This window comes from Lissotriton vulgaris, unplaced genomic scaffold, assembly GCF_964263255.1.
Source record: "Lissotriton vulgaris unplaced genomic scaffold, aLisVul1.2 SCAFFOLD_494, whole genome shotgun sequence".
Lineage (NCBI taxonomy): Eukaryota > Metazoa > Chordata > Amphibia > Caudata > Salamandridae > Lissotriton > Lissotriton vulgaris.
Window position 1 is genome coordinate 565,900 of NW_028243049.1, and position 25,302 is coordinate 591,201.

Genomic DNA, 25,302 nt, shown 5'->3' on the forward strand with positions numbered 1-25,302 from the left:
ATCATATTAATAGCAGACGCACACATAGGTGAAGGTCCGAGGCACAAACAGATGAAGGAATCTCTGACAGAATTACAATCCGAATACTGGTGGATGAGCCTGCAACATTATAAATTTGCAAAAAGCTGTCCAGACTGCAACAGAGATCGCAGTAACAAGCCAACCGGAGTATTGCCATGGCCATTTCTGTAGTTAGCATAAGGCTATCTATAAGTAAAATCCAGCATCCTATTAATTTCTTTTTAAGACTAGATTCACTTAAACATGTGGCCCCAGCGCTCGGCTGACGCCAGAACTGTAATTAAAGATTTGCGAGTCTTTATCGGCACATACGCAATTGCCATGCTTCATTCTGACCAGGGAGCTGCTTTTAGCTCTTGAGCTTATAAGGAGGCCATGTCCAGCATGGGCATTGGGTTGCGGTACTCTTGTCCCTTCCATCCTGAGGGAAACGGGATTGTGGAAAGAAAAAACCGAGACATAAAGCAATCTATAACGGCAAAGGTACTAGGTTCGGGTGATGGGTGGGTCCAGCATTTAATATTAATAATAATAATAATAAAGTAGTTTATAGAGCGCTTGGTGACGCCATCCCGGTGTGTCCCCGCGCTATGAAGAGAAGTACAGCAGGCAACCAAATAAGAGGAAGCAATTCAGTCATCCACAGAGCTTTATGAGTTGTACAGGTAAGTTTTTAAGAGACTTCTGAACTTGACTTCAGATTTTTCCAGTCTGAGGCAAATCGGAAGTATGTTCCAATTTTGAGCAGCTGACACTCTAAAGGATTTGCCCCCAAGTTTGGCGCTTCTTACACGGGGAACTGTCAGCTGGCCCGTGCCTACAGAGCGGAGGGCTCTTTTTGGCTTGTATCTTTGTATTAGGTCATGGAGATAGGAGGGAGCATTCTGCCATAATATCCGATGACATATGAGGAGAGCTTTGTACATAACACTCTTTTTTTTTTTTACTGGCAGCCAGTGTAGGGCCGCCAGAGCAGTTTTAGACGCTGCTCTTTTCGGAAGTCTCAGCACTAGACGAGCAGCCGCGTTTTAGAGGACTTGTAAGCGTCACAAACTTTTTTCCGTGGCGCCCAAGAACAGGACAATCCCGTAGTCTAAACGGGATGTCACGAGGGCTTGTGTCAAGGTGCGTCTAGCTTCAAGGGGAAGTAGATCCAAGATTTGATTGAGTGTTTTTAGCACCCCAAAGCACTTGCCCACTAGGCGCCGAATGTGGCCCTCGTAGGATAGAGTGGGGTCAACCCATATCCCCAGGTTCTTAGCCTCTTTACATGGGTCGGGGTAGGACCCAGACAGGGTGGCCACCAGTTCGCTGTCCAGTAAGTATCCAACGTAGTCTTAACAATCTGCCAAGAAATTCTCTAAAAGGTTTCAGCCCGTACGAACTATTGTTCGGAACTAGAATGTATATTCAGGATTTAGATAGTCAGACTTCAGTGGTAGAAGATAAGAAAAAATGCTTTGACATCAAAGATCGTTTGGCTGTTTTACAGGACTTAAATGAAACAAGAAAAGCCCTGAGCAACTAAAAGTTAAAACAACAGCCAACAACCACTGAAGACACACCACCTGTCCCAGCAAGACCTGTCTGGATTCCAAAGATTGGGGATCTGGTCAGAGAGAAGATAGCGGTGAAGAAGGAATTTAGGCCTTCTTACAGAAAATCAGTACCTGTCTTAGCAGTCAACGGAACGAGATCAGTTGTACTACCGCCCCTTGCTGGTAAAAAGGAGAACCGAGTTGTATCAATCGACCTGGTAAAACCACAATCATGTGGCCAATAATAAGTAGTAGGCCCAGTGGACTCCCAAGAGTTAGCAGAATACCAAAATTTGCTACAATCCAAGAGGTTCAAACTGAAAGACTAATCACATTTGATAAACCTGCAGTGAATACAAAAGGACTATGCAACAATGCCATGGAACTTGTGCCTCTTGAAACCCAAATTGAAACAGTTCGTCAAGAAACACCAGTCTACAACGATGTAGCCTAAGACTGTGCTAATGAACGACAAATTTAAAAAGCAATCCCAACAATTGACAGAACTGCATCTGGCTACTTCATCAATTTCGATAACTTTTCTGAAGATCAAAGCGACCCTGAAGTAACGCCAGCAACAAAAACTTTTAAAGACAAAGCAACAGAATTCTTTCATCAACTCAAAGAAGCGTATCTGAATGCACCATTGATTGAATTCTGGATTGTAATAGGCGTACTCGTACTCCTACTCTGCCTAATTTTAGTTCTAATTTTAGGAAAAGTTATTACAGTACAATGGACACAGCAAGTCAGAACATCAACTTGGTCCTAAAGCCACACAAGTCATCTCACATCGAGAAAAGAGAACTGTCATCAGTGAATGTCACAGCCATTCCAATACCCGGCGGGGTAGTTTGGGACAAAACGGATTACGAAATCTATGGCCCGGTCGAACTCTTGAAATATCCTCATCAGTTTAAGGTTTCATTAAGTGACTTTGTAAAACCAAGTACATTCTCTGATGATTGGGACCTTGAAAGTATAAATAATATGATGTCAGATTTAGTAATGTCAGCAACATTTACAGAACGTGATTATTTACAGGGTTCATCGAACTATGAACAGATGTATTGTTATAACCACTATGCACACCACTATTTGCATAAATCTGCTCAGCCTAGAAATGTTTTTAAATATAATCAATGGGAACATTGTGCAACTCCACCTAAAAGCAGTTCAAAAACATTCTAGGATAAATTCCCATACTTCTCAGGGTTTAACACAAGTGATGCAGAAACATTTTTTTACAAACTGTTAGATAAAACAGGGACAAAAACCATGCTAACAAATACTAAATTGATTTATTCAGAAACATTTTATGAAAAAATTATAACATTTGGTTTTGATTTCTGGAAAAACAAAATTGAAACAAAAACCATCTGTGGTACAAAAGAATGGCAGGTACAAGGCCTAGAAGCAATATTTCGAGCCTGCATGATCCCAGAACAAATAATGTTCTTGAATGATACCATTCAACAAACTACCTGTTTTGGCCTAGCCAAGATCAAAGACTTAAACAAACCGTCTATTCCAAATCCAATGCCTGATAATACAACCACAGATATTGAGATAGACGTAGCCCAAATTTTACATCAAAATAGAACACATCCTGATTGGATAAAGTGGTTAATCTGGCCAACAGACACAAATAAATGTCAAGGTAGATTCCTGAACAAAATACAGGGGATAAAAATGACCAGACAAGACCCTAGATACTCCCAGAGACAACATCCAGGGATAGTAACAACATACAGTGTAGGGAAACTATGCCTTGAATGGCTACAAATATCCACACTGGCAGAAATTAAGCAACACTTTTCTTTACTTAAAGAAAGTGCTGACTTGCGCGATTTCATAATGGGACCACGCAAACAGCCTCAAAAACGTTTCATAGCGGCCAGTATATACGCTGCATACAACGAAGCATGGAAAGTGACTCAAATTGAGACAGCAGAGAAAATACGGGAAATTGATCGTATTAATTTGGAAAAATCCCTTTCTGTTGTGGACAATGGGTTAATGACTCTGTCCTCCAGAATATATTCACTGGACAGTATTGTATCATCTGCTATAGATATAATAGATCAGGACTTGCTAATGTTACAACATGGTCAGTCCCAATTACGTTCTATTGTACAGCTAGGCCGGACGTTGCAAAATCTGCGTTCAGGCTAAGTGCCTTGGCGTTTAATCAACACAACATCATTGTTCTCTATCTTTAACCTTACTGATAAACAAATCAGTTTGGCACAAAAAGGAGCAGACTATACGATTCTGAGCATTGAAAAACTTGAGAGATTACCGTTGACAATGTCAGAAAGACCTGTCTTTGAATGGATAATACACGGAATAATCACAATTCCGATAACAACTTTCCAATTTAAAAAATGCCAAGGGTATATACCAGCAGGCCAGTATGAAAGGCTGGGTAAAGGCTACATTAAGTCATCATGGAAATTACCTTATACACATACATGTTATAGTGATAAAAACCAGAATGTATTTCTTAGTGGTAAAAATTGTAAACGATCACTAAGCGGTATACTTCTGTGCCAAGGTATTAATTTACATGGGGCCTGTGAGGGGACTTCAATTAACCTTTCATGCCACCAGCACGGCATACCTGCAACACAAATAGAGCCATTCTTTAGACAACTGTCTAACGGGAGTTACGTTCTAATAACAGATCACAGCTGTTGTGGCATGGTGCCAGGGAAAGCATATCTCGTAAGCGTTAGTTCCATGGTCACTTGCTGTATGCAAGCATTGTATCCAAACGTCCCTACTGATGCCGAGGTGACGATTTGTCCTCCGTTGAATATCTCTTCTATACAAATTGATACTTTAAGCAGAATGAAGACTGTGCTTTTACAGACAACAGTGCCTATTTCGTCATCAAAAGAAACGTATGATCTTCAAGGTGCAAGGACAACGGCAGAGATACATACACTTTTATCAACTAATTGCCCCGTGCATTTCGTAGAAATGCTAAGCCAAATCCTAAATATGTCAGATGCCAGTGGTATCGCACATGTATTTAAGACAATTTTTACGGGACTGTTAACACCCTTCGAAGCAGTCCTGGGCATCTTTCCCAATTTTGTCCATTCGGTCTTTGGCGGCCTACCACTACTTTTGGGACTCGTAGCAGGTTTTTTATTTTTGACCCTTTTATGGCGAGCCAAAACGCAGACATGACTCCAGCAACAATGGAAGAAACGAAACGATCCTAGCAATACGCTACCGGGACCGCATAACTAAAGTCCTTGGATTAGCCCGGCTAAGAGATCTGAATATGACCTGGTTTTTTTCATTCAGACCTATATGGCAGAACTGCATCTTACCTGTGCTTCGATGTATGCTATGCGGAGAAGAATGCGTGTTGGACACCTGTCTTACAATACAATCAGCAGTACCAATGGATATCGATACTTTGCTAAGTCCTGTAACGGCTCATGCATCGTGTTGTACCCAGCGATTACCAATCCTGATGACGGCATTCGTTGAAACTTCACCACTACGATTAGGTGGGAGTGAAGCAAGAAATGAGAGCAACATCACCCAGGTACGACCTTCTCTGAGCATTGCTGATCCAGACACCGATGATAGCAATCATTCTCATGACTGCCCGGTTACAGCATTTTCTACCATGGTCGAACTTTCACCTGAAGCTGTAGACTTTTTTTGCACATCTATCTAAAGTAATGTTCTCCCCTGAACCAAAAGAATAACTTTTAAGCAAACCGGCACACAGCGTTCCCCTGAACTCTGAATTCAGCCTTCAGCTTTGATAAACAAATGCTACTGAAAAACATTTGGAACTAGTTTTTCCTCTGAAAACGAAATTATTTTTTTCCAAATTCCAAAATATTTACCTTTTTTTGGCACGTGTACAAATATTACCTCAGCCTCTAGCACACTTACAAGTAATTTAATTTATATGTGATGAAATAGTCTCGACCTTCTTTTCCGTAATTAAGAGACATTTCATGTGTAATTTTTGCAAATCGTTCAGCTAAATATATATGCATTTTTTTTAATGATTACACTTCTAAAAAAATGTACAGTACCTATAATCTTTTGTGTATTTCGCATACACCATTTTGAATGCAAAATGTATTTTGGGGTGGGTTGGAATACACATGCATCTTTATTGCTTAGTTTTTAGTAATTGATGGACATTAAACCGTGGAGTGGGTGTAGTGTTTTTATCTAGGAACCTAAATCAATATTACCAATTTATGCCCTTACACGGCTATAATCAATAAATATCCCTATAATGGCATAAGAATCAGATCCATATTTCAGTAAATCGCCCTTGCAGCCCAAGGCATGGCAAAAGCTACTTCCTTAGATTCCTTGAAAGCAGAACGAGTTCTTTCAACACACCAAACCTCCAGCAACCTGGGAAATCCCCGCTTGCTTTGTTTTGATTTGTAATAGAACTCCTGCGAGCACTGCAAGAACGGCCAGTTCTTAGTGACATCTTTATTGACATCTTATGTCCAAACCTTACGTCAAACTCGGCACCTTTCAGGTATAAATATACCAACGTTGCCTTAAGCAAACACGCGGTGGTGGTTCTGGAGCAGAGCAGCTAATCTACTTGCCGAGAGCCTAGCAGACGCGGAGAGCCCACGGTTGCTGCCCCTCCTCTTTGACGCGCTGAGAAAGACGCTGGCTTTTCTCCTGCCGAGAAAATCCAGCTCCGGCGTTTCCAGCCTACCCTTGCGGGTGACTGGGATATCGAGTCCTGAGAGAGAGATACCAGACCTCCTACATTCTATTCCCAAGGTACAGGGCTGACTAAACCCTTAGAGAGAATTCTTGAGTCAGATTCTTGGCAAAAAACCTACTTAACTCAAACTGCTACTTACTTACTCCTTCCCACGTATTAGGCTTAGGTCAGGTACACCGGGGTAGGCGTATTTCAGAAGCACCAGTTGAGCATGTTAGCCTATGTATATATGTATATATATTTTATCCATTTTAAAGTGTCTTATGGCTAAGAAACCATATCAATGCTTTTACAGTATTATTTCATAATACTCCTTTTACTGTGCGTACTTTCCTTTACATTAAGTATTGCAATTGTGGCAATTCATTTCTCTTGCATGAGAAGGAAGACTGCTCAATAAATAATACCTTTTATTGAAAACGCCTGTCTCTCTATTCTCTGCACTCTGGTGAAACTAAGAATGAACATCTGACTGAGTGAAATAGCTGTCTATTGTTTTCACACGACTCTAGAGATTTACTCTTATTCTGAGGGAGCAAAGTTGTCATGTTTATGCGGTTGTTGGAAGCTGAATCCCTTCTTGTTTGAGCCAGGGAAGCTGATCCCTTCCTATTTAGTCAAGAAAGTTTCCAGTGACCTCTGAGCTAGCTGGCGCAAACCTAAATTAAGTCTAACATAAGTCAGTAGAGACCTAGATGACCTCAGTCCTACGTCTACACTACTGTTTATGTTATTCCAATGCGCAGGGCCTATAGGGAAAATAGGAACTACACTACAGCTTGAGGTGGGTGGGCTATGAAGACTGTGATTGTGGTGAGTTAATGGAAGGAGAAGAGATCAGGTCAGAGGAGTGGAGGAGGGGTAGGATGGTTTGGAGGGCACAGCTAAAGTGAAAGCAAGTCTGCTGTTGATGTGGGTTGCTTATGAGGGTGCAACAAGCTGTTGGGAGAATCAGGGATTCCACCTTGTCGCATCAGAGATATATGTCGATTTAAGACATTTGAGACTTTTTTAGGAATCTTTTACAATTTATGGCATATTTACAGCTCCATTGTGGAACAATTGCACCTCCGGAGTGTTACTTTTGTGACACTCCAAAGGCACAGTGTGCAAACCCATACTTAGGGGAGAGGATGTATCCTCACGACTAGATCGGTCGACCTCGATGTTGCGGAACCCTGTTTGAATCTCAGCAATGACGCTCAACATCCTGGGAATTTGGGCAAATCACTTAATCTCCCCGTGCCTAACAAAAATGAATGTGTTCATCTGTAACAAAAATGGTGCTTGTTGGACTTGGCCCTTTCTGCAGGGTCATCCCTGAACTTTTTGCCTTCCTCCAATATTCTCTCTGACCTGTTTTTGTTGGTTTAATGATTCTGGGCACTTTACCACTGCTGACCAGTGCTAAAGTGCATATGCTCTATCTGTGTAAAAGGTGTATATTGATTGATTTCCATGATTGGCTTATTTGGTTTACTGTCAGACCTCAGTAAAGTGCACCAGGAGTGCCAGGGCTTGTAAATACAAATGCTGCTGGTGGGCTTGCAGCACTGGTTGTGCCACCCACAGAAGCTGCCAAGTAAAATGTGTCTATGGTCTGCCATTCCAGAACCTGCGTGCAGTCTGGTACTGTCATGCTGACTGCGCAAGTGCACCCACTTGCCAGACGCTAAACCTTCCCTAACTTCATATTACTCACTCCAATGGTAGGCCCAAGGGCAGGGTGCATTGGAAGTGTAAGGTAGGACAAGCCCTGATGTGTGTGGCAAGTCCTAATAGTGAATCACAGCCATTTTCGTTTTTCACTATTGCAAGGCTACCTGTTCTCCATAGGCCAGAATGAGCTGCTGGAATTATTACACTCTATAATCCCAGCAGGCTCAGGGAACATGGTGGAAAGTCAAGTTTAGTTTGCCTGAACTCAGAATAATAAGATACATCTTTTAGTAAAGTTTATTTTAATATCCTGTGTTTGCAAATACTACTTTTAGAAAGTTCGTATTTGCTTGCCTAACCATTTCAGCCCGCCTCTGCTAGGATGTGTGTCTACTGTCTGGTTTCTGTGAGTGACAGGGCTGGAGCTGACAGGTGGTGAATAGAGGGCTGACACCAGGATGGGTGGGAAGAGTGCCCCTTGACTCTAAATAGGGCTGTGCTCTGCCACCTCAATGCTGGCTCTGCCCCCTGGGGAGCGTCTGATGTCCCTGCCCTGGTCACTGAAAGGAGAAGCCAGAAACTGCAAAACAAAGTGCTCAGGGCCTGGATTGGATTAGGCAAAGGCCCCCCTGGCCTGCAAGAACAAAAGAAATGGTGTATAAAAATAGGAGTTCTGCTCCCAAGAAATTAGATCCTGTTTACGCCAAGAAGAAACTCTGCCCGTAGAGAAGGTCCTGGAAAAGCTGCATGGAGGACTAATGTCTCTGACCTGGGAGACTGGCCTGTGGTGGGTGCCTTGCTGCAAGAAGGAGAGAAAAAGACTAAAGTGACTTCTATTCAACTTGTGCATCCTTAAAAATGATCTCCAAGGGCCTGTGTCTGAGCTTGCCCCCTGAACAGAGCCCAAGGACCATTGGGCTCTAACGACCTGGAGAGGAGCTGAAACCACAGTCTTTCCCGCCGCCCTGAAACAGGGAGCCTTGTGCGTCTTGTGGAGAATCACCGCGCACCCTGAGGACCCCTGCCCAGCTGTCTGCCCTACCAACACGACTACTTGTCGTCCTGTTCCCCCTGCACCCTGTTTCTGACATCGACTGGCTGCAGCGCTTGCAGGAGTATCCCAGCGGGTATGTCTCGCAAATTGGAGTGTACTGCCAGCATCAACCTGCGCTGAGAGGATTGTCCCGGCAGTACGTCTCGCACTATTGGAGCGTACTACCAGCCTCAGCCTGCGCTTCAAGGATTATCCCCGGCAGGTATGGCTCGCACTATCGGAGCTTACTGCCAGCATCAGCCTGCGCTAGGAAGCATATCCCGGCATCCGCTCCCCAAGTACGGCGCGTACGCCGCAACGAGCAGCCCCCGCACCACATAAAGCCCAGTCTCCTCCATTAACGCGACTCTGGGCCCATACGAGCCGTAGCTCGCAACACGAAGGAAGACAGCGCCGCCTGTAACGCTTGAAGTTCGCTCAACGCCGCATCCGTGACAAACCCCAGGTACTGTGTGCGACTCGCCCCCCTGCAATCGAAGCGCTTCAGACCAGAGTGTCCGCTTTGCGTATTTAAACACTGTGGCAGCATTCCATTCCCGCAGGGCCAATCTAAGAGGCCCGATTCGCACAGTCTATTTCAAACCACGTATTTTTAATAACTCTTCGGGTACAGAAAGTTTTGTGGCATAATCTAAAACGTTATAATGGGCTTGTATTAAGCCTGCATTTTTGAGATATATATATAAAGAGAATAATTATTTTTACATACATCCTAGACTGGTGTCCCTTTTGTGGTGGATCATTGAAGTACTGTATATTGTCATAAATGCTTAACCAGTGATCGCCCTGAAGTTTAGCCTTGTCTGCTTGTGCCACACTACCTAGAGGGTGAGCAGGGGTTATTCTGAGGAGTCCCTTGCCCTGACTAGAGGAGAGGGTCCCTGCTTGTCACAAGGGCATACCTCTGCCAACCAGAGACCCCCAATTCTAACAGTGCGAATGTAAAGCACTCTGATACCTGATATCTTTGGGTCGTGTTCGCGCTATATAAATCTAAAAAAAAATAAACTTTGAAGGTCATGCAAAGCCATCGTGCGCGGCGTTGCATGGCCTCGTAGGTATGGAGTAAGATGGGAAGTCTCCGCCTTGCTTTTATTTCAGTCCAAGGTGTTGCTGTGGTTCTTCCCACACAACGCCCATGGGTTTTGAGGCTCCCTTCATGCATCAGGTAGTACCTGTCCTACAGTGCAATACACGTGGCCTACCGCCTCTTGGCTGTGAGAAGGGTTATTGCTGTTGGCCTACGGGGTCTAATAAACTACACACTGAGGGCCTCATTTACAAGAGGCCTGCGCCGGCGGTGCGTCACTTTTAATGACCCTCCGTTGGCGCAGGGCTCGCAATCTCATCTATGAGGCCAAGGAACGCAACCCTGCGCGGCTTTACGTGGCCTCATAGAGAAGGTGTAAGGCAGGGCCTCAGACTGCCTCAGGGAGGCGTGCCGTGGGCGTTGCGGTGGGTGCTCCCATGTCTCACCCATTGCACGTGACACATTCACAGATTTACAACGTAACATAAATCTGGGAAAGCGGAATAACCCAGGGGTGACGTAAGGGTTGTTTTGGGGCAGGAAGGTGTTCCTTTGTGCACCAAAACAACACACTGGTGCTTGACGGCATTTGTGCCAGCGCAGTGATAGAGGCAAGGAATGCGCTGCATCTCATTGATATGGCTATTCCTGCCCTTTTCTTTTGATGCGGAGAAGCGCGGCAGAGTGGCTCGCAGCGCTGCCCTGTGTACCATTGTTGTAAATGCGGCCCTGGATGGGTGAGGGATGGAGGGCGGGAGGAATGTCTGGATTAAAGAGCCCTTGGTACAACGCCGAGGCTTCCGGTTGTCTCTGCTGCTCACCGGCCCTAACGCATATCTTTGTTTTTCTTCTTTAACACAGAAACGTTCCTCGCTGAATTAGGTAAGTTAAATAAATATAATAAAGATTTCACATGATTTATTTATTTTTCTCAAAGTTGTTTCTAACTCCATATTTTCGCTGTTTCACTTTAGAATTTTATGAACACGTCAAATGCTTCGAATGTAAGTAAAACAATAAAGGCTGAAGAGGGGACTGGTAACTGATGTGATGATCACAAGAAGTCGGAGGGTGGGGTCTACTTTGTACTTGTTGTGTTTTTATTCAGGTTATTAAATCTGATTCTATGGCTTTTGACTGGATTTGGTACCATTGCATCGTTGCATAATGATAGATAAACTAAGGGGCATATTTACAACAAAGTGCGGAGCACAGCTTTAGGCTCCTTGGCATAACGCCATGCTCCACCACTTCTGAAATGCAGGGCTGCACCATATTTACAAAGTATGGTGCAGCCCTGCATTTCCCTCTGAGCTGGTGCCTACTTTAGCTGCCTAGTGCCAAAGCAAGCACCCTTGCACCATAGTGCAAGGGTCTCTGCATTGAGGGGAAGATTATTTATGTTATGTTATGTTATTTTTATACTTCTATAGCGCACGGCCACTCCACGGAGTATCCCGGCGCTTTGTCGAAGGTACCCACCGAAGAAGGGAGAACATAACACTGAGAGGACACACAGATACAGGAAAGCAACACCAATTTAAGGGAAAAGCCATGTTTTAAGGGCCTTTCGGAAGGACAGAAGGCTAGAAGCCTGTCTTAAAGAAATTGGGAGGTCATTCCAAGCATGAGGAGCTAAGTAGCGAAAGGACCGTCCTCCTACTCTAGGGCGCTTGATAATGGGAACATTCATTTTAGATAGGGATGTGCAGGAAGGTGTCGCTTCCTGCGCAAAAACAGTCTCTAAATGGCGTTTTGCAACTTCTTTGTGTGCTGCTAAATGCAGCACATATGAAAGTTATAAAATGTCATTTTTTTTATTGTTTATGCGCAGGAAGGGACACCTTCCTGCACATAAATAATCAATGGCCTTTTGCTATGTTATGTGTGCTGCACAACGCAGCACACGTGGAAACAACAAAAACGAGGAGACATTAAACATTTCTCCTCGTTTCGGCTATTTAAGACCAGGTTTTCCCTGGTCTTAATTTTGGAGCTGCCTCATATTTACGCCACCCTTGTAAATAGGGGTCAGCGTCAAAATCAAGGGGTGTTGCGGTGTAAATCCCACTGCAACACCAATTGCCCCCCTTTCACTCTAAGTACAGCATGACAGGGGGCCTTATTTACAAGGCAGTGTTATGCCATGTTAAGTGGCTTAGAGCAGGCTTGTAAATAAGGCCATTAAAGGCGATAGGAGCTTGTAAATATGCCCCTAAAATCCAGCAATCTCAAACTCGGGTCCTTCCAAGGGCCTTTCTGATGCTGTGACGTACCAGGGGGAGGCGTGGCTTACTGCTGGAGAGGTCACGTGATGCCGCTCACCGTCACAAGAAGGCAGCACGACTCACCGGGCTCACGCCAGACAAATGAACAGAGAGAGCCGAGCCAGAGCTCTGCCGTGGCTCCAAGAGCCCGTACCGAGCCTTGAAAAGATTTAATATATAAATCATGTGATAAACATCATGTAAAATTACGCTAAACTTTCTTCAAGATTCAGAAATAATACGGAACCGTTTGACCGTAGTATGCCAGATTATATCACTACATTCAGAGGTATTTATTTTAAGAAATGGTTATCAAACATGAACTTAGAAACACCCCCCCCCCCCCCCCCCCCACACACACACACACACAACCCCCTCTCAGATGACAATATCGTTACAGGACTAAGGTGTAACCCTGTAAGTGGTCTTGATTCTTACATCTTGTTATATAAGGAATAACATTATATCACCCCTGCTGCCATTATGCCCTCTTCAATCAAACGCCGCGGGCGTCTGTACAGCGCACACACTGAGCTCGCATATCGCAAGGTGCTTTTGTGTGTTGTAAAGAAGGAAAAGGAGATGCTGCGGAATCAAATATTTGCCGAGGATCACACCGTTTATCCATACGGGGAAGCTGAAACTGATCCCATGTTTTTGTATTTCCAGTGGCGTAGCAAGGTGGGGTTGTGGGGGTGGGGGGTCCGCCACAGACGGCACGAGTTTTGGGGACTGCAGCCTCTCACCATCCCGCTCTTACCTGCAGCCGTGCGGAGCGAGAAAAGCAGGAATCAGTCGCCAGCACCCCCCCCCTCCCCCTCCCCCTCCCCCCCTTGCTCTCACAGCCACCACGGGGCAGCAAAGGCTGTGAGGCCATGCGCTGCAAAAGGCCGAGATACACGTGTGATTTAGCCACTAGATGGTTCTCTTTCTCTCTCCTCTTTTCACCAAAGATTCAGGCTTTGTCTTCAATTCTAAGCACATGAGGTTAGATCGTGGGTAACAGGCTGAAGCCACAAGAAAGCTCAGCTTTGTTTGGGCTTGGAGGTCCCGGTGGATCTAGAGCCAGGCATCGGACTCGAGCCCGACTTGAGCTTGCAGGGTGGCACCCACCTCTAGCTCACCCAACAACAGGAAGGGCAGATAACTCACCATAGATCACCTACACCGACACAGAGGTGAAGACTCCCCTTGTACATGCATTGGCAATGTCAATAGGTCTCGCCTTTTAGACGATTAGCTCTGCTATTGCCTTTTGTTAAAGCTGCACAGCATGGGCATTGTTGACTTTGACAATGATTTGCAGCATGGCCAAAAATATTTAAAGCAAACACAAGGAGATGATGGATGGAGTGCTGAATCTTTTCAGACACTCACCCCCAGTCACAGATCTGAGTTGAATCCATCCTCGTTCTTTAGCTCACCCAGCCACCCCAGTTCAGACACAGCCATATGCAAATCAGTCTTGACCCTGTGCCTCATGGGAGCCGTCCAGCCCGAACTGCCAAGCAAGGTCTTTCCTGAAGCGGAAACAAGCATCCTGGGACCAGTTTCAGGCTAACAGCCCTCATCAGCCCAGCTAGCTTGAATCCAGTGGCAAAGTGAGCAAAGTTCCCACGTCTGGGCATACCCTGCCAACTTAGGGAAAACAAAGCAAACACAAGGAGATGATGGGCGGAGCGCTGAAACTTTTCAGACACTCATCCCAGTCAAAGATCTTGATTGAATCCATCATCGTTCTTTAGCTCACTTCGCCACCCCAGTTCTGACACAGCTAAATGCAAATCAGTGTTGACCTTGTGCCTCGTGGGAACAGTCAAGCCTGAACTTCCAAGCCAGGTCTTCTCAGAACCGGTAACCAGCATCCAGGGAAGGTTTCTGGGTAACACCCGTCATCAGCCAGGCTAGCTTGAAACCTGTGGCAAAGTGAACAAGAGATCCATGTCTGGGCATACCCTGCCAACTTAGGGTGAACAAAGCAAACACAAGGAGATGATGGACGGAGCGCTGAAACTTTTCAGACACCCATCCCAGTCAAAGATCTTGATTGAATCCATCATCGTTCTTTAGCTCACTTCGCCACCCCAGTTCTGACACAGCTAAATGCAAATCAGTGTTGACCCTGTGCCTCGTGGGAACAGTCAAGCCTGAACTGCCAAGCCAGGTCTTCCCTGAACCGGAAGCAAGCATCCAGGGAAGGTTTCTGGGTAACACCCGTCATCAGCCAGGCTAGCTTGAAACCTGTGGCAAAGTGAACAAGAGACCCATGTCAGGGCATACCCTGCCAACTTAGGGTGAACAAAGCAAACACAAGGAGATGATGGACGGAGCGCTGAAACTTTTCAGACACTCACCCCCAGTCAAAGATCTGGGTTGAACCCATCAACATTCATTATCTCACTTCGCCACCCCAGTTTGGACCCAGCCATATGCAAATCAGTCTGACCCTGTGCCTCATGGGAGCAGTCCAGCCGGAACTGGCAAGCCAGGTCTTCCCTGAACCGGAATCAAGCATCCTCGGACCGGTTTCTGGGTAACATCCTTCATCAGCCAGGCTAGCTTGAATGCCACTGGAGTCAAGCTATCCTGGCTGATGAGGGGTGAAACCCCGAAACCGGTCGTAGGATGCTTGTTTCCAGTCCAGAGAGGACCTGGCCTGGCAGTTCGGGCTGGACTATTCCCATTGGGCGCAGGGTCAAGAATGATTTGCATATGGCTGGGTCCAAACTGGAATGGCATGGTGAGCAAATAAAACAATCGATTTAGGCCCAGATCCCTGTACTGGGGTGAATGTATGACATTGTTCTGCATTCTTTCCATAAATTGTTCTTTTTGCAGCTTGAATCCTGTGGCAAAGTGAGCAAGGGACCCACGTCTGGGCATACTCTGCCAGCTTAGGGCGAACAAAGCAAACATGTATTTTAGTTACTCCTGAAGAAGGCATATGTATGCCTAAACGCATTGGGTTACCCAGGATGTGCAATGCATTCCAATATACCGGTTTACTATTGTGGATGGATCCTGAACGAGCAGTGGTGGAAATTCTGTATGTGAAGCTGTGAATCATGAGCCACTATGACACTTAGTGGTGTCATGCTTCATCATTGGGACACCCTGACACCTAAAAGTCAGGGTGGGCTCGATCGTATTTCAGGGAGCTCTTATAGATGTATTTGACCAGGGTGATAACGTTTTAAAAATCCACAGACAGATCCCAGTTTCCCTTTATTCTTGTATGCGTCAGGGATATTAAAAAGGAAGAAAACAGGGTCATATGGGATATTATGGTCCTAAGACACTAATGCCAACATGTTTCAGTCCACTTTATGCCCCTTAAAGGTGCTGGATTGTCTTCAGGGCAATGACATGATTCCCCCCATGGAATAACTATAGTATGAGAATATAGTGGGTAGTAACTTGGCGGTACTGCCTTAGACGGGAAACAACCTTTACATCGCGGTCATTAGACCGCAATACCTTTACAACGTGGTCGTTACAACGACCGCATTGTTACAACGGGATGCCATTACTACGCAAGTCATTACATCGACTTGCAGTAGATGGCACTCTAACATAAGGAATAGTATAATTTACTATTCCAACACCTTCCCTACTGTTGTGTAGGCTGGAGTTGGAATAGTAAATTATATATTCCTAATGTTATGACGCCATCTACCACAAGTCGATTTAATGACTTGCATAGTAAGGTTATCGTGTTGTAATAAAGTGGTTGTTGTAACGACCGCGTTGTTAAATACCGCATAATAAAAGCGCACGTTGTAACGTGCTATATTCGCCTTAGACTGCACCTAAGGACTATGGACAAATATGAAAACTTGCACCTGGTGGTGTTGCAATGGGCTGCGGTACTAGCCCACTGCACTAAGAACCCTTGAGTGTGTGAAGGTTATTCCTGATGGTGTACTGGGGAGGTACAAGCCCCTCCGAAACCAGCCCCTGAGTGCATGAACCCTGCACCCAGTGGTGGAGTACGAGGCAGGCAGTACTATCCTCTCCACAGAAGCGTCCCTTGAGTACCTGAAGCTTGCCTCTGGAGGTAGTGTACGGGCAGATGGTGCTAACCCTCTCCAGCCAGGCTCCATGTTTTCTTGAAGTTTGCACTGCCTCTAGATTTTATGGCTGTAAACAGGAAGTTGAAAAATGGATGTCCAAAAGCTGTCTCAAGTTGAACGTAGGAAAAACTGAGATGCTTCTATCTGGGTGTGACACCTCATCCCTAAATATCAATCAGTGGCGATTGCCCCGGCAATATTGTATTGGCTGCCAGTTAGAAGGCAAATTGAATTTAAGTCCCTCTGCATTGCCTTTAAAGCACTACTTGGGTTGGTCCTGATTATTTTACATATAGATTTATGTGGTATGTTCTAGAAAGGAAGCTTCGTTCGGCATCGTCTTTTAATCTTGTAACTCCAAGGGCAAAAGCTGCATCTTGGGGGAAGAAGAGGTTGTGTGGCAGGCACAGTCAGCTTGTGGAATTCTTTCCCTTGGTACTTAAGAAAGAAAACAATCTTCTTGTTTTTCGCAAACTTTTAAAGACCTGACTGTTTCACAAATAGAATGAGGCCCTCAACCAACCTTTTCCATTTCCTGTTAGTCCTTTTTAGAAATCAAATCTTCTGCTCCTAGTCACCCCTGGGTATCAGTGCACATTATTTATTTATTTATTTATTTATTTATAGTGTTTTATATAGCGCGGACAAGACCCGTGGGTATCAGAGCGCTTAACATGGAAAGAATTACAGAAAGACATTATAATAGCATTAATAACAACAAAATAGATATGGGGTAGAAGGCAATATACTGTCTGGACGTGATTACGTATATATATTCCTAATGTCTGTGCAATTAGCATTAGGTGCGAACAAAGCTTGGCCTGTGTCAAGGTAACACTCCAAGCTCGATGAGGTAGGGTTATAAGGCATTCCAGTGCAGATCAAGGATAATATAGATAAGTAAATAAAGTGAGGTAGAGGTTATATAGTTTTGTCTGTGAGATATAGATATAAGTTCACACGTATATGAGGTAGCAGTAAAGTGTCTAGCCTAGGTTAGAACATGGAATCAGTCAATTGTCAGATATTGGTCTTCCTATTTTCATGAAGAGGACAACCCTCTGTTAGCGTAAATGATCATCCCAGGAATCCGTAGGTTTCTCTATGTAGGGTATTTACTCATCAAGTGGCTCTTCAGTTCTCGTTTGAATGTTACTGTATTTTGAATCTTCCTGATGTTTGGAGGGAGTGAGTTCCAGATTCTAGGGGCAGCTCCGGAGAATGCTCGGTTGTAGGTCTTTCTCTTGTGGAAAAATGCTGGTCGCAGTAGCAACTCCTTTGCGCTTCTAGTTGGTCTGTTACCTCCTGATAGCTTAAGTTTCTTGGCTAGGTATCTAGGCATGTTGTAGTGCACCGCTTTATGGGTAATCCAGGCCATCTTCATTTGAATTCTGGCCTCGTAAGGTAGCCAGTTTAGTGCTTTCAGGTGAGGAGATATGTGATCGAATTTCTTCGTTCCCGTAATGAGTCTAGCCGCTGCGTTGAGGCAGGCTTTTAGTGGTGCTGTGGATGTTTTCGGTAGGCCAGCTAAAATTATAATTTAATTTCATTCCATTTCATTTACATCTCGTGCAGTATATGGGTTGCATGGCACACTGGGTTGTGTGCCCTGTTTACCCTTCAGATTTCTCTGCACCAAGACCTGCAGCCTGGAATAACAGAGAGAATACCCTTGGTGAGGGGTACTAGAGATAGCACAACCAGTGCTGCAGCCCCAGGGGGACCCTCTTCGGTACCCATGCTCTGGGTATCAGGGGTAACATTTATTAGGGTCTACCAGTGGTGCCTGAATTTGCGCTAATTGTTGTGCATTTTTAGGGTAAGAGCATGGTACTAGAAACCTGGTTAGCAGGGCCCCAGTTCACCTCAGTCAAAGTTGCATCAGAAGCCAGGCTAAAATTATGAGGGGGACTGCAACAAGAACCCAGTTTCTCACAGCTCTTCAGAGTAAGTTCAAGATATTGTATGTATTGCCAACTACCTATGGCTTAGATATTCACTGATTAGGAGATCTGCTTTTTAAATAGTTTTCTGTGGCTTGACAACACTGTTTCCTTATAACCTTGCATCATGCTGGCATAGGGGTATTCAGTGAGGTGTTGGTGAAGGCAATATGCATTGTACGGGATTTTCCTGGGTAAAGATTTTGGGGCAAATTTACAAGCCCCTTGCGCCACTTTTGCGTCACTTTTAACATGGGAAATGTGGCGCAAGAGGCTTGTAAATCTCCCCCTTACTCTGCGGAATTTGTTGGAATTTTTCAGGAACTCTGCGGAATTTCGCAGATTGAAACTCCACGAGCTCCACACAGGCCTACTCTGAACCACCCCCAAATTCAAAGGCACCCCACAGTATAACTGCTGGTGCCACACTTCAGGAGGGCAAAGATACACCTGTGGGGACGTGGGACATGATAACCTGGACCTGCGTGGTGCACAAAGATGATGATTGCCATTGAAAGTGACGGAGTGCCCTTCCTGAATAGTGGCTGTCCTGGGCTGACTGTCTGCTGCTGTGGCACCCCAAAGAGTGCTATTCAAGGGCCTTGGTGGCTGGCCCCCTGTTCCCTTGGGAAGGTCTCATGGACATCAATGACCTCCCATGAGGGACCCACACTGTCCACTGGTGTCACCTGGATAGCGGTGCCCTCTTAATTGCCCACATCGTCTGTTGGATCCTAGACCTTAACACATATAACAGTTTTGTTGGTGATGAGTGGATCCTGTTGTGGGATCCTACTCGTCAGTCGTGCTGCATCTCTCTTGTGCAACGCGCCATCTGCATGCTGATTGCGTCAAGTGTCTGATTCACATGGTGCAACACTCGGAAGTGAGGGTATGCCTGTACAATTGCTGCCTTCTACCTCGTGTGGCACTGCTGAACTTGCATATGTGTGTGTGATTGGAATTGCACAGTGCAACCAGTATCAACGCACACCAGGAGTTGTGCCTCATGTCCAAGGAGGTACGAAATTTACAACTCTTCATTGTGCGTTACCGGTATTGTCTGGATGGCTAGTATCAACGTGCACCAGGTGTTGTGCCTCATTTCCAGGGAGATACGGAATTTGCAACTCTTTGTTGTGTGAGACCAGAATTGCCTGGTGCAGTTCATATCACTGCGTACCAGACGTTGTGCCCTGATTGCCTGGGTGTGACTCTGATCGACGTGTGCTGGGTGTGGTGCCTCTTCCTTCTGAGAGGCTTCCCAGCTAATTTCCCGTCCATTGCTTGTTCCTTTTTGACCATCAGTGCGGCGTACCAACAGCGCCCTCCTCCACTGGGCCCAGACGACATTGTGCAGCCAGGTATTGTTCCCCTTAACCGGCCTGGGTATTGAGAGTGACGGACGCGGTCAAAAGTATGCTTCTGACAATGATCGGAAGTAGGAGACTCCATATCCCCTCCCCACTGTGCTTCATAAAACTGGGCTAGTTCCAGAAGGCCCCTAGTGGAATCTTTTTGAGTGATCAACTGTTACCCTTAGCCCACTTCCTGTTGGTAAACTTCCCAAATGGTGACCAAACCCCCATCTGAAGTCTTAATCATAGGTTGCTCAATCGTGGTAGATGGAGCGGATTCTTCAATTTAATTGAACCGGCCGTGGGACCAATCGTGCCACGGGGATAGTATTACTCTTTGGGATAAATCAGTCAATTCGAACGGCGCCGGTCGTCTGCCTGGTTACAATGAGCTCATTGACCGTTTGTTAGCCCACCAGTTCGTCTCTCAAGGTCCCCATGTGGGTATTTCCCCTTTTCCTCTCTCACTTTACCGGTGTCTCTCTGTTTCACTGTCTCACCAGGCTGAACAATCGCCATCAGATTGTCCACTTATCCCTTGGTCCTGCAGAGATCCTGCACTGTAAAAGGGTCGAAACGCCATTGACTGTATTTGAAAGCGAACCAGTTTACCAGCTCTGACTATTGTACACAGAAGCTGGAATCATTACTAAGTTAATCTTTGGTCGCCGTTAAAAAATTGTGGAAACCAAGCTGTACACAGGTTACATATTTTCACTGTTTGTTTTATGGTTCCATTTCACTGGGGACACAAAAGCACTATTGTTTTTTCTTGGTCTATGTATATGTCAATTCGAATTTTACAAATCTGATAAAAAGAACTAATGTGAACAAAAAGTCTGTAAGGCCCACTTTCTTTCTGACATCAGCTTAACCCGTCTTTCCGATTGCGATTGTGCATTTGATTATTATTATAGATTAGCCTAACTTTCCGCTAGAAACCGTTGTTTCTGTTACATATGACATACCCTGGTTCATAGTGAGTAGGGTTCCCCTTGTTCTTGTTCTCAACTTTCTAAAAGTCACATTTTCATAATTGTGACTTAACATCTGTCTTTACCAAGAGGATTACAATTCCGCAGATACCAAACATGACTTTTCTATGTGCTCTGAATCAAAACGTTATCACTCATTAGATCTAATAAAGGAACCCAGTATTTTTGTCTGGGCGAGGCAGGCCCCACAGTAACAAATGAGTTGGTGAGTTTTTCACCACCAGGACATTTAAAACTTAAAAGTGCATGGCCAACTTTAAGTACAATACACCCTACCCTATGGGCTGTCTAGCGCCTACTCTAGGGGTGACTAATAGTTAATAAAAAGGGAGTTTTAGGCCTGGCAAGAGGGTTATTTTGCCAAGTCAAATTGGTATTTCAAGACTGACATTAGGCTGCAATGTCAGCCCTGGGAAGTTTTTCAAGGGGCTACTTAAGTAGGTGGCACAATAAGTGCTGCAGGCCCACTTATAGCATTTCAATTACCAGCCTGGAGTATTGTATACCACTTAACTAGGGACTTATAATTAAATTAAATATGCCAATCAGCTGTAAGCCAATGTTACTATGTTTTAGGGAGTGAGCGCAAGCATTTTAGCACTTGTCAGCAGCGGCAAAGTGCAGAGTGCACCAAGTGCGGAGAGTGCACAGAGTGCTGAGGCCAACAAAATCTAAAATATAACATACAAGGATCTACAAAAGACAATAAAAATCAAACAACCATAGGCAAAGATATTAGGTCTGGCTGTTTTGTGAGAAAGTAATAACTCTCAGCAGCTAATTGTGAAGAAGCCAGCGAGAGGGTATACAAATCAGAACTGCTGCTGTACCTGTAGTCTCCGCAAGAACCACATGGCAAGGAAAGTGCTAGAGATTCGGGTAATAAACAGGACGGCTTCAAATAAGGAATATGTAACTATCAGATTTCCTAAAAATACAACACAAAGATGGTGAATGATAAACTCACCTTCCAAAGGCCAGGTTGGCGCTGCTGTCTCAGGAGGAACTTGTGAGACTTCAAAGATGAACGAGGGTGCTTCAGCAAACAAAGGGAAGGGAAGACTGACCGGTCTAACGGGAAACAACCTTTACAACGCAACTTTTACAACGCACTACCATTACAATGCAGTCATTACATCGCAACATCCCTTACATCGCATGCCATTACAATGCAACCATTACATCGCATGACACTACAACGCATATCATCACAACGCATGTCATTACAATGCAGTCATTACAACGCATACCATTACAACACATACCATTACAACGCATAGTAGCCTTACACTATCCAAAACGTACCCTACTGCTGCACCCCCTGGAGTTAGAATAGTCATTTTTACCCCTACACTATCCAACACTTACCCTACTGTTGCACTCCCTGGAGTTAGAATAGTAATTTTTACCCCTATACTATCCAATACTTACCATACATGCAATGTAATGGTATGCGTTGTAAACGTAGTATGCGTTGTAATAGAATGCGTTGTAAAGGTAGTTTTAGGCAATTCGTTGTAATGGCATGCGTTGTAATGGAATGTGTTGTAAAGGATGTTGCGTTGCGAAAAATGCGTTGTAAAGGCATGCGTTGTAAAAGTATGCGTTGTAACGTCATACAACCGGTCTAACAAATATCATACAGCAACGCACCAACCATAATATGTCCACACAACTTACATCATGCATCGCCATAAGCACAATCGCACATCCATCTCATATGTCCTCAGAACCATACAACCTTTGACCTATAGATTTAGATGCTATTAAGCTTCATTCTGTTATGTCATTTATCATTTGTTGAACTCATTTATACCCATAGGGTTTTATGGACTTGAAAGGTGCTAAACGTTTGAAAAAGATATAAGAGGAAAAGGATGGGACTGCTTTATTTGCCATCCAAGGAAGTTCATCCATCTGAATTAATCACATGTCAAATGTGACCAGCACTCTCATAGAATGGGCAAGGAGTTAGTGTCACTGTTATTGGCTGGGTGTTACTGCTTTACAATTGGGTTAATGTTTTCCAGCTGCTATGATTGGCTGGTGTTAGACCTAGCATCCTTGGCGTGGGTCTCCTTACATCCACCCCCCCAGGCCTCCCACGAGCATGACCCACTCTTCAGGCTATACGACCCCATACCCCCAACAGTAGCCCCGTGCGAAGCACCCCTAATATAACCCTGGCCTCTGACCTCACAGATCCCCCATGACCCCGGCGAAATAACAGAAACCCCAGCCTAGCACCCCCGACCCCCCGGATTCATGAAGCCTAGTCATAGAGAAGAACGATAGAATGCCCAGTTTAGAAATCACCCTTTCCCTAAGACCCCTGACTCCATAGCCCCCACGCAGGGCCCGAACCAAGGGAAACCTGGATGCCAAACGCACCATGCCAGGCTGTCTCCCCCCGCCTGAGGGTAGCGAGCCTCTCCCAAGTGAGGGGGGTGGAGTAGTTTTGATCACACATCCTGCCTCCCCCAGGGAGTGCCCCGCTCCCCGCTGGTCGTCTGGGAACCCTGCGGCAAGACTTCAAAGGATCGAGGTATCAAAAGAAAACAAGAACCCTGTCTACAGGTTTGAAATGGGGTCCAGCACTGGGATCCTCAAATATTTTCGGAGCCAACTCTGTCTTCTAGAGCCACATTAAGGAGTAAAACATCAGATGCTTTTTAAATGAGCATTTATAATTTATTAAATCTTCAAAATCTCATGGGTAGATATAGCAAAAATAGATCCATCTTTACACATAGTTAATAACAATAAAAACAGTCCCACACTACCCACATCCCATTCAAACACACACTCTGGGCACATTCATACATCCATTCTTTCAGAGTTCAAAATACATGTGCTCACCCTACTGCATAGACGCCATAACATGATTCCTCCTGGCTACAGGATTGTTTTTTACATTATCAATCCATTCCATCATTTCGAGTTGTCCAGCATCGTTTATTTTATGAATTGTTGTACATCTTTTTTCAATTCACGTTATGGCGTCTATGCAGTAGTGTGAACTCTGAAAGAATGGTTGTATGAATGTGCCCAGAGTGTGTGTTTGAATGGGATGTGGGTGGGGGGGGGGGGGGGAAGTCTCAGGCACCTTGCAAGTAGCTGTCAGACCCGCCATGACTGTGGACTGTTTATTGGGCAACGATCTGGAGAGCTCACCGTCGACGCAGGTGGAGCAGAAGGCATACCTGGGAAAGCATGGCAGCCAAGATGGGTGCTCAAGAGGACTTGGAGCTGGAGAGCGTGGACCCAGATCCCCGCCTTAGAGGAGGGAGAGGGGGAGTATGGGCAGCCGGACCCCTCCAGTCCCGCGATCCGGGAGGAGGCAAACCCTGAGGGGGGTGCCCTGGGCCCTACAGGAGAACAGATCGTGGAACTGGGTGACCTACCTGGACTGGCAAAGTGGCGACAAGAGAATGGACCTTCCAGGGAAGAGTTCTGTCAGGAACAGACCACCTGCCCCTCCCTCACAGGCAAGCGGCAGCAGGCGACCAGCCCAGGTCCCACTGGATCTACTGGGAGAATGGCCTCTTATATAGCGTGCCTAAGTCTGCTGAACTAGGGTCAGCCCATGGGCTGGTGGGGTACCCCTACGCTTCAGAGACTTCCTACTGGGCCTGTCGCATGATGTGCCTTTAGCTGGGCACCTGGGGCAGGATAAGACCTACCACCGGCTTGTCACCCATTTCTATTGGCCCCGGATGCGCCAAAACATAGAAGCCCCCTGCAAATCCTACCAGACTTGCCAGGCAAGTGGGAAGAGTGGGGGAAGGCGCAAGGCTCCCCTCCAGCCCTTCCCGGTGGTCAGTATCCCATTTGAGCGAGTGGGGATCGACATTGTGGGACCTTTGGATTCCCGGACCGCCATGGGCCACAGATTCATCCTAGTCCTGGTGGACCATGCCACCAGGTACCCCAAAGTCACCCCCCTCCGAACGGTGATGGCCCCCGTGGTGGGGCGGGCCCTCATGATATGGATATCCTCCCGTGTGGGATTCCCCTGTGAGGTAGTGAGTGACAGGGGGACCAACATAAATACATGAAGTACCCGTGGCTGGAATATTTTTTTTTTTTTTGTATGTTCTTATATAGCGCTCGACTACCCGGAGGCATCTCGGCGCTTGACTTGGGAACCCGTCCTGGCTTTTCCCTGTGAGATAGCCCCTAACGGGCATCCCCAAGGTGAAAGCCAGGCATCCCGCCGCGGGGGGCAGTTGTGGAGATTAAGCAAGCTTAATGCCCAGAGTTGCAGAGTGTGAACCCATGATTAGGTCAGGCACCGAAGCGAGAATTATCGAGTCCGTGGACATTTGAGCTCAAGACCCTGCCGCGTCGGGAATTGAACCCTGGTCCCGGGTCTGACCTCTGCTTCAGGGTCTGCCTGCTCTAACCAGTGAGCCACACTTCTCCACAAATGTGGGGTTACTTACAAGTTCACCACCCCGTACCACCCTCAAGGCAATGGCCTGGTTGAGAGGTTCAACCGGACCCTCAAGGGCATGATCATGGGCCTCGAAGCGCCCCTGAGGCGTAAGTGGGACGTCCTCCTGCCCTGCCTCCTGTTCGCCTACCGGGAAGTTCCCCAGAAGTCTTTAGGGTTCAGCCCTTTTG

At 45.7% G+C, this 25,302-nt stretch overlaps 1 protein-coding gene across 1 annotated transcript in view; it reads left to right on the plus strand.

Annotated features, from left to right (window-relative positions):
* LOC147668722 (E3 ubiquitin-protein ligase TRIM11-like) overlaps positions 1-25,302 on the plus strand; it is a 193,275-nt gene that overhangs the window by 162,100 nt on the left and 5,873 nt on the right. The window contains exons 6-7 of the mRNA XM_086948473.1: positions 10,902-10,922; positions 11,015-11,044. Of these exons, the coding sequence (XP_086804599.1) occupies positions 10,902-10,922; positions 11,015-11,044 (51 nt within the window). The remainder of the gene's footprint in view (positions 1-10,901; positions 10,923-11,014; positions 11,045-25,302) is intronic.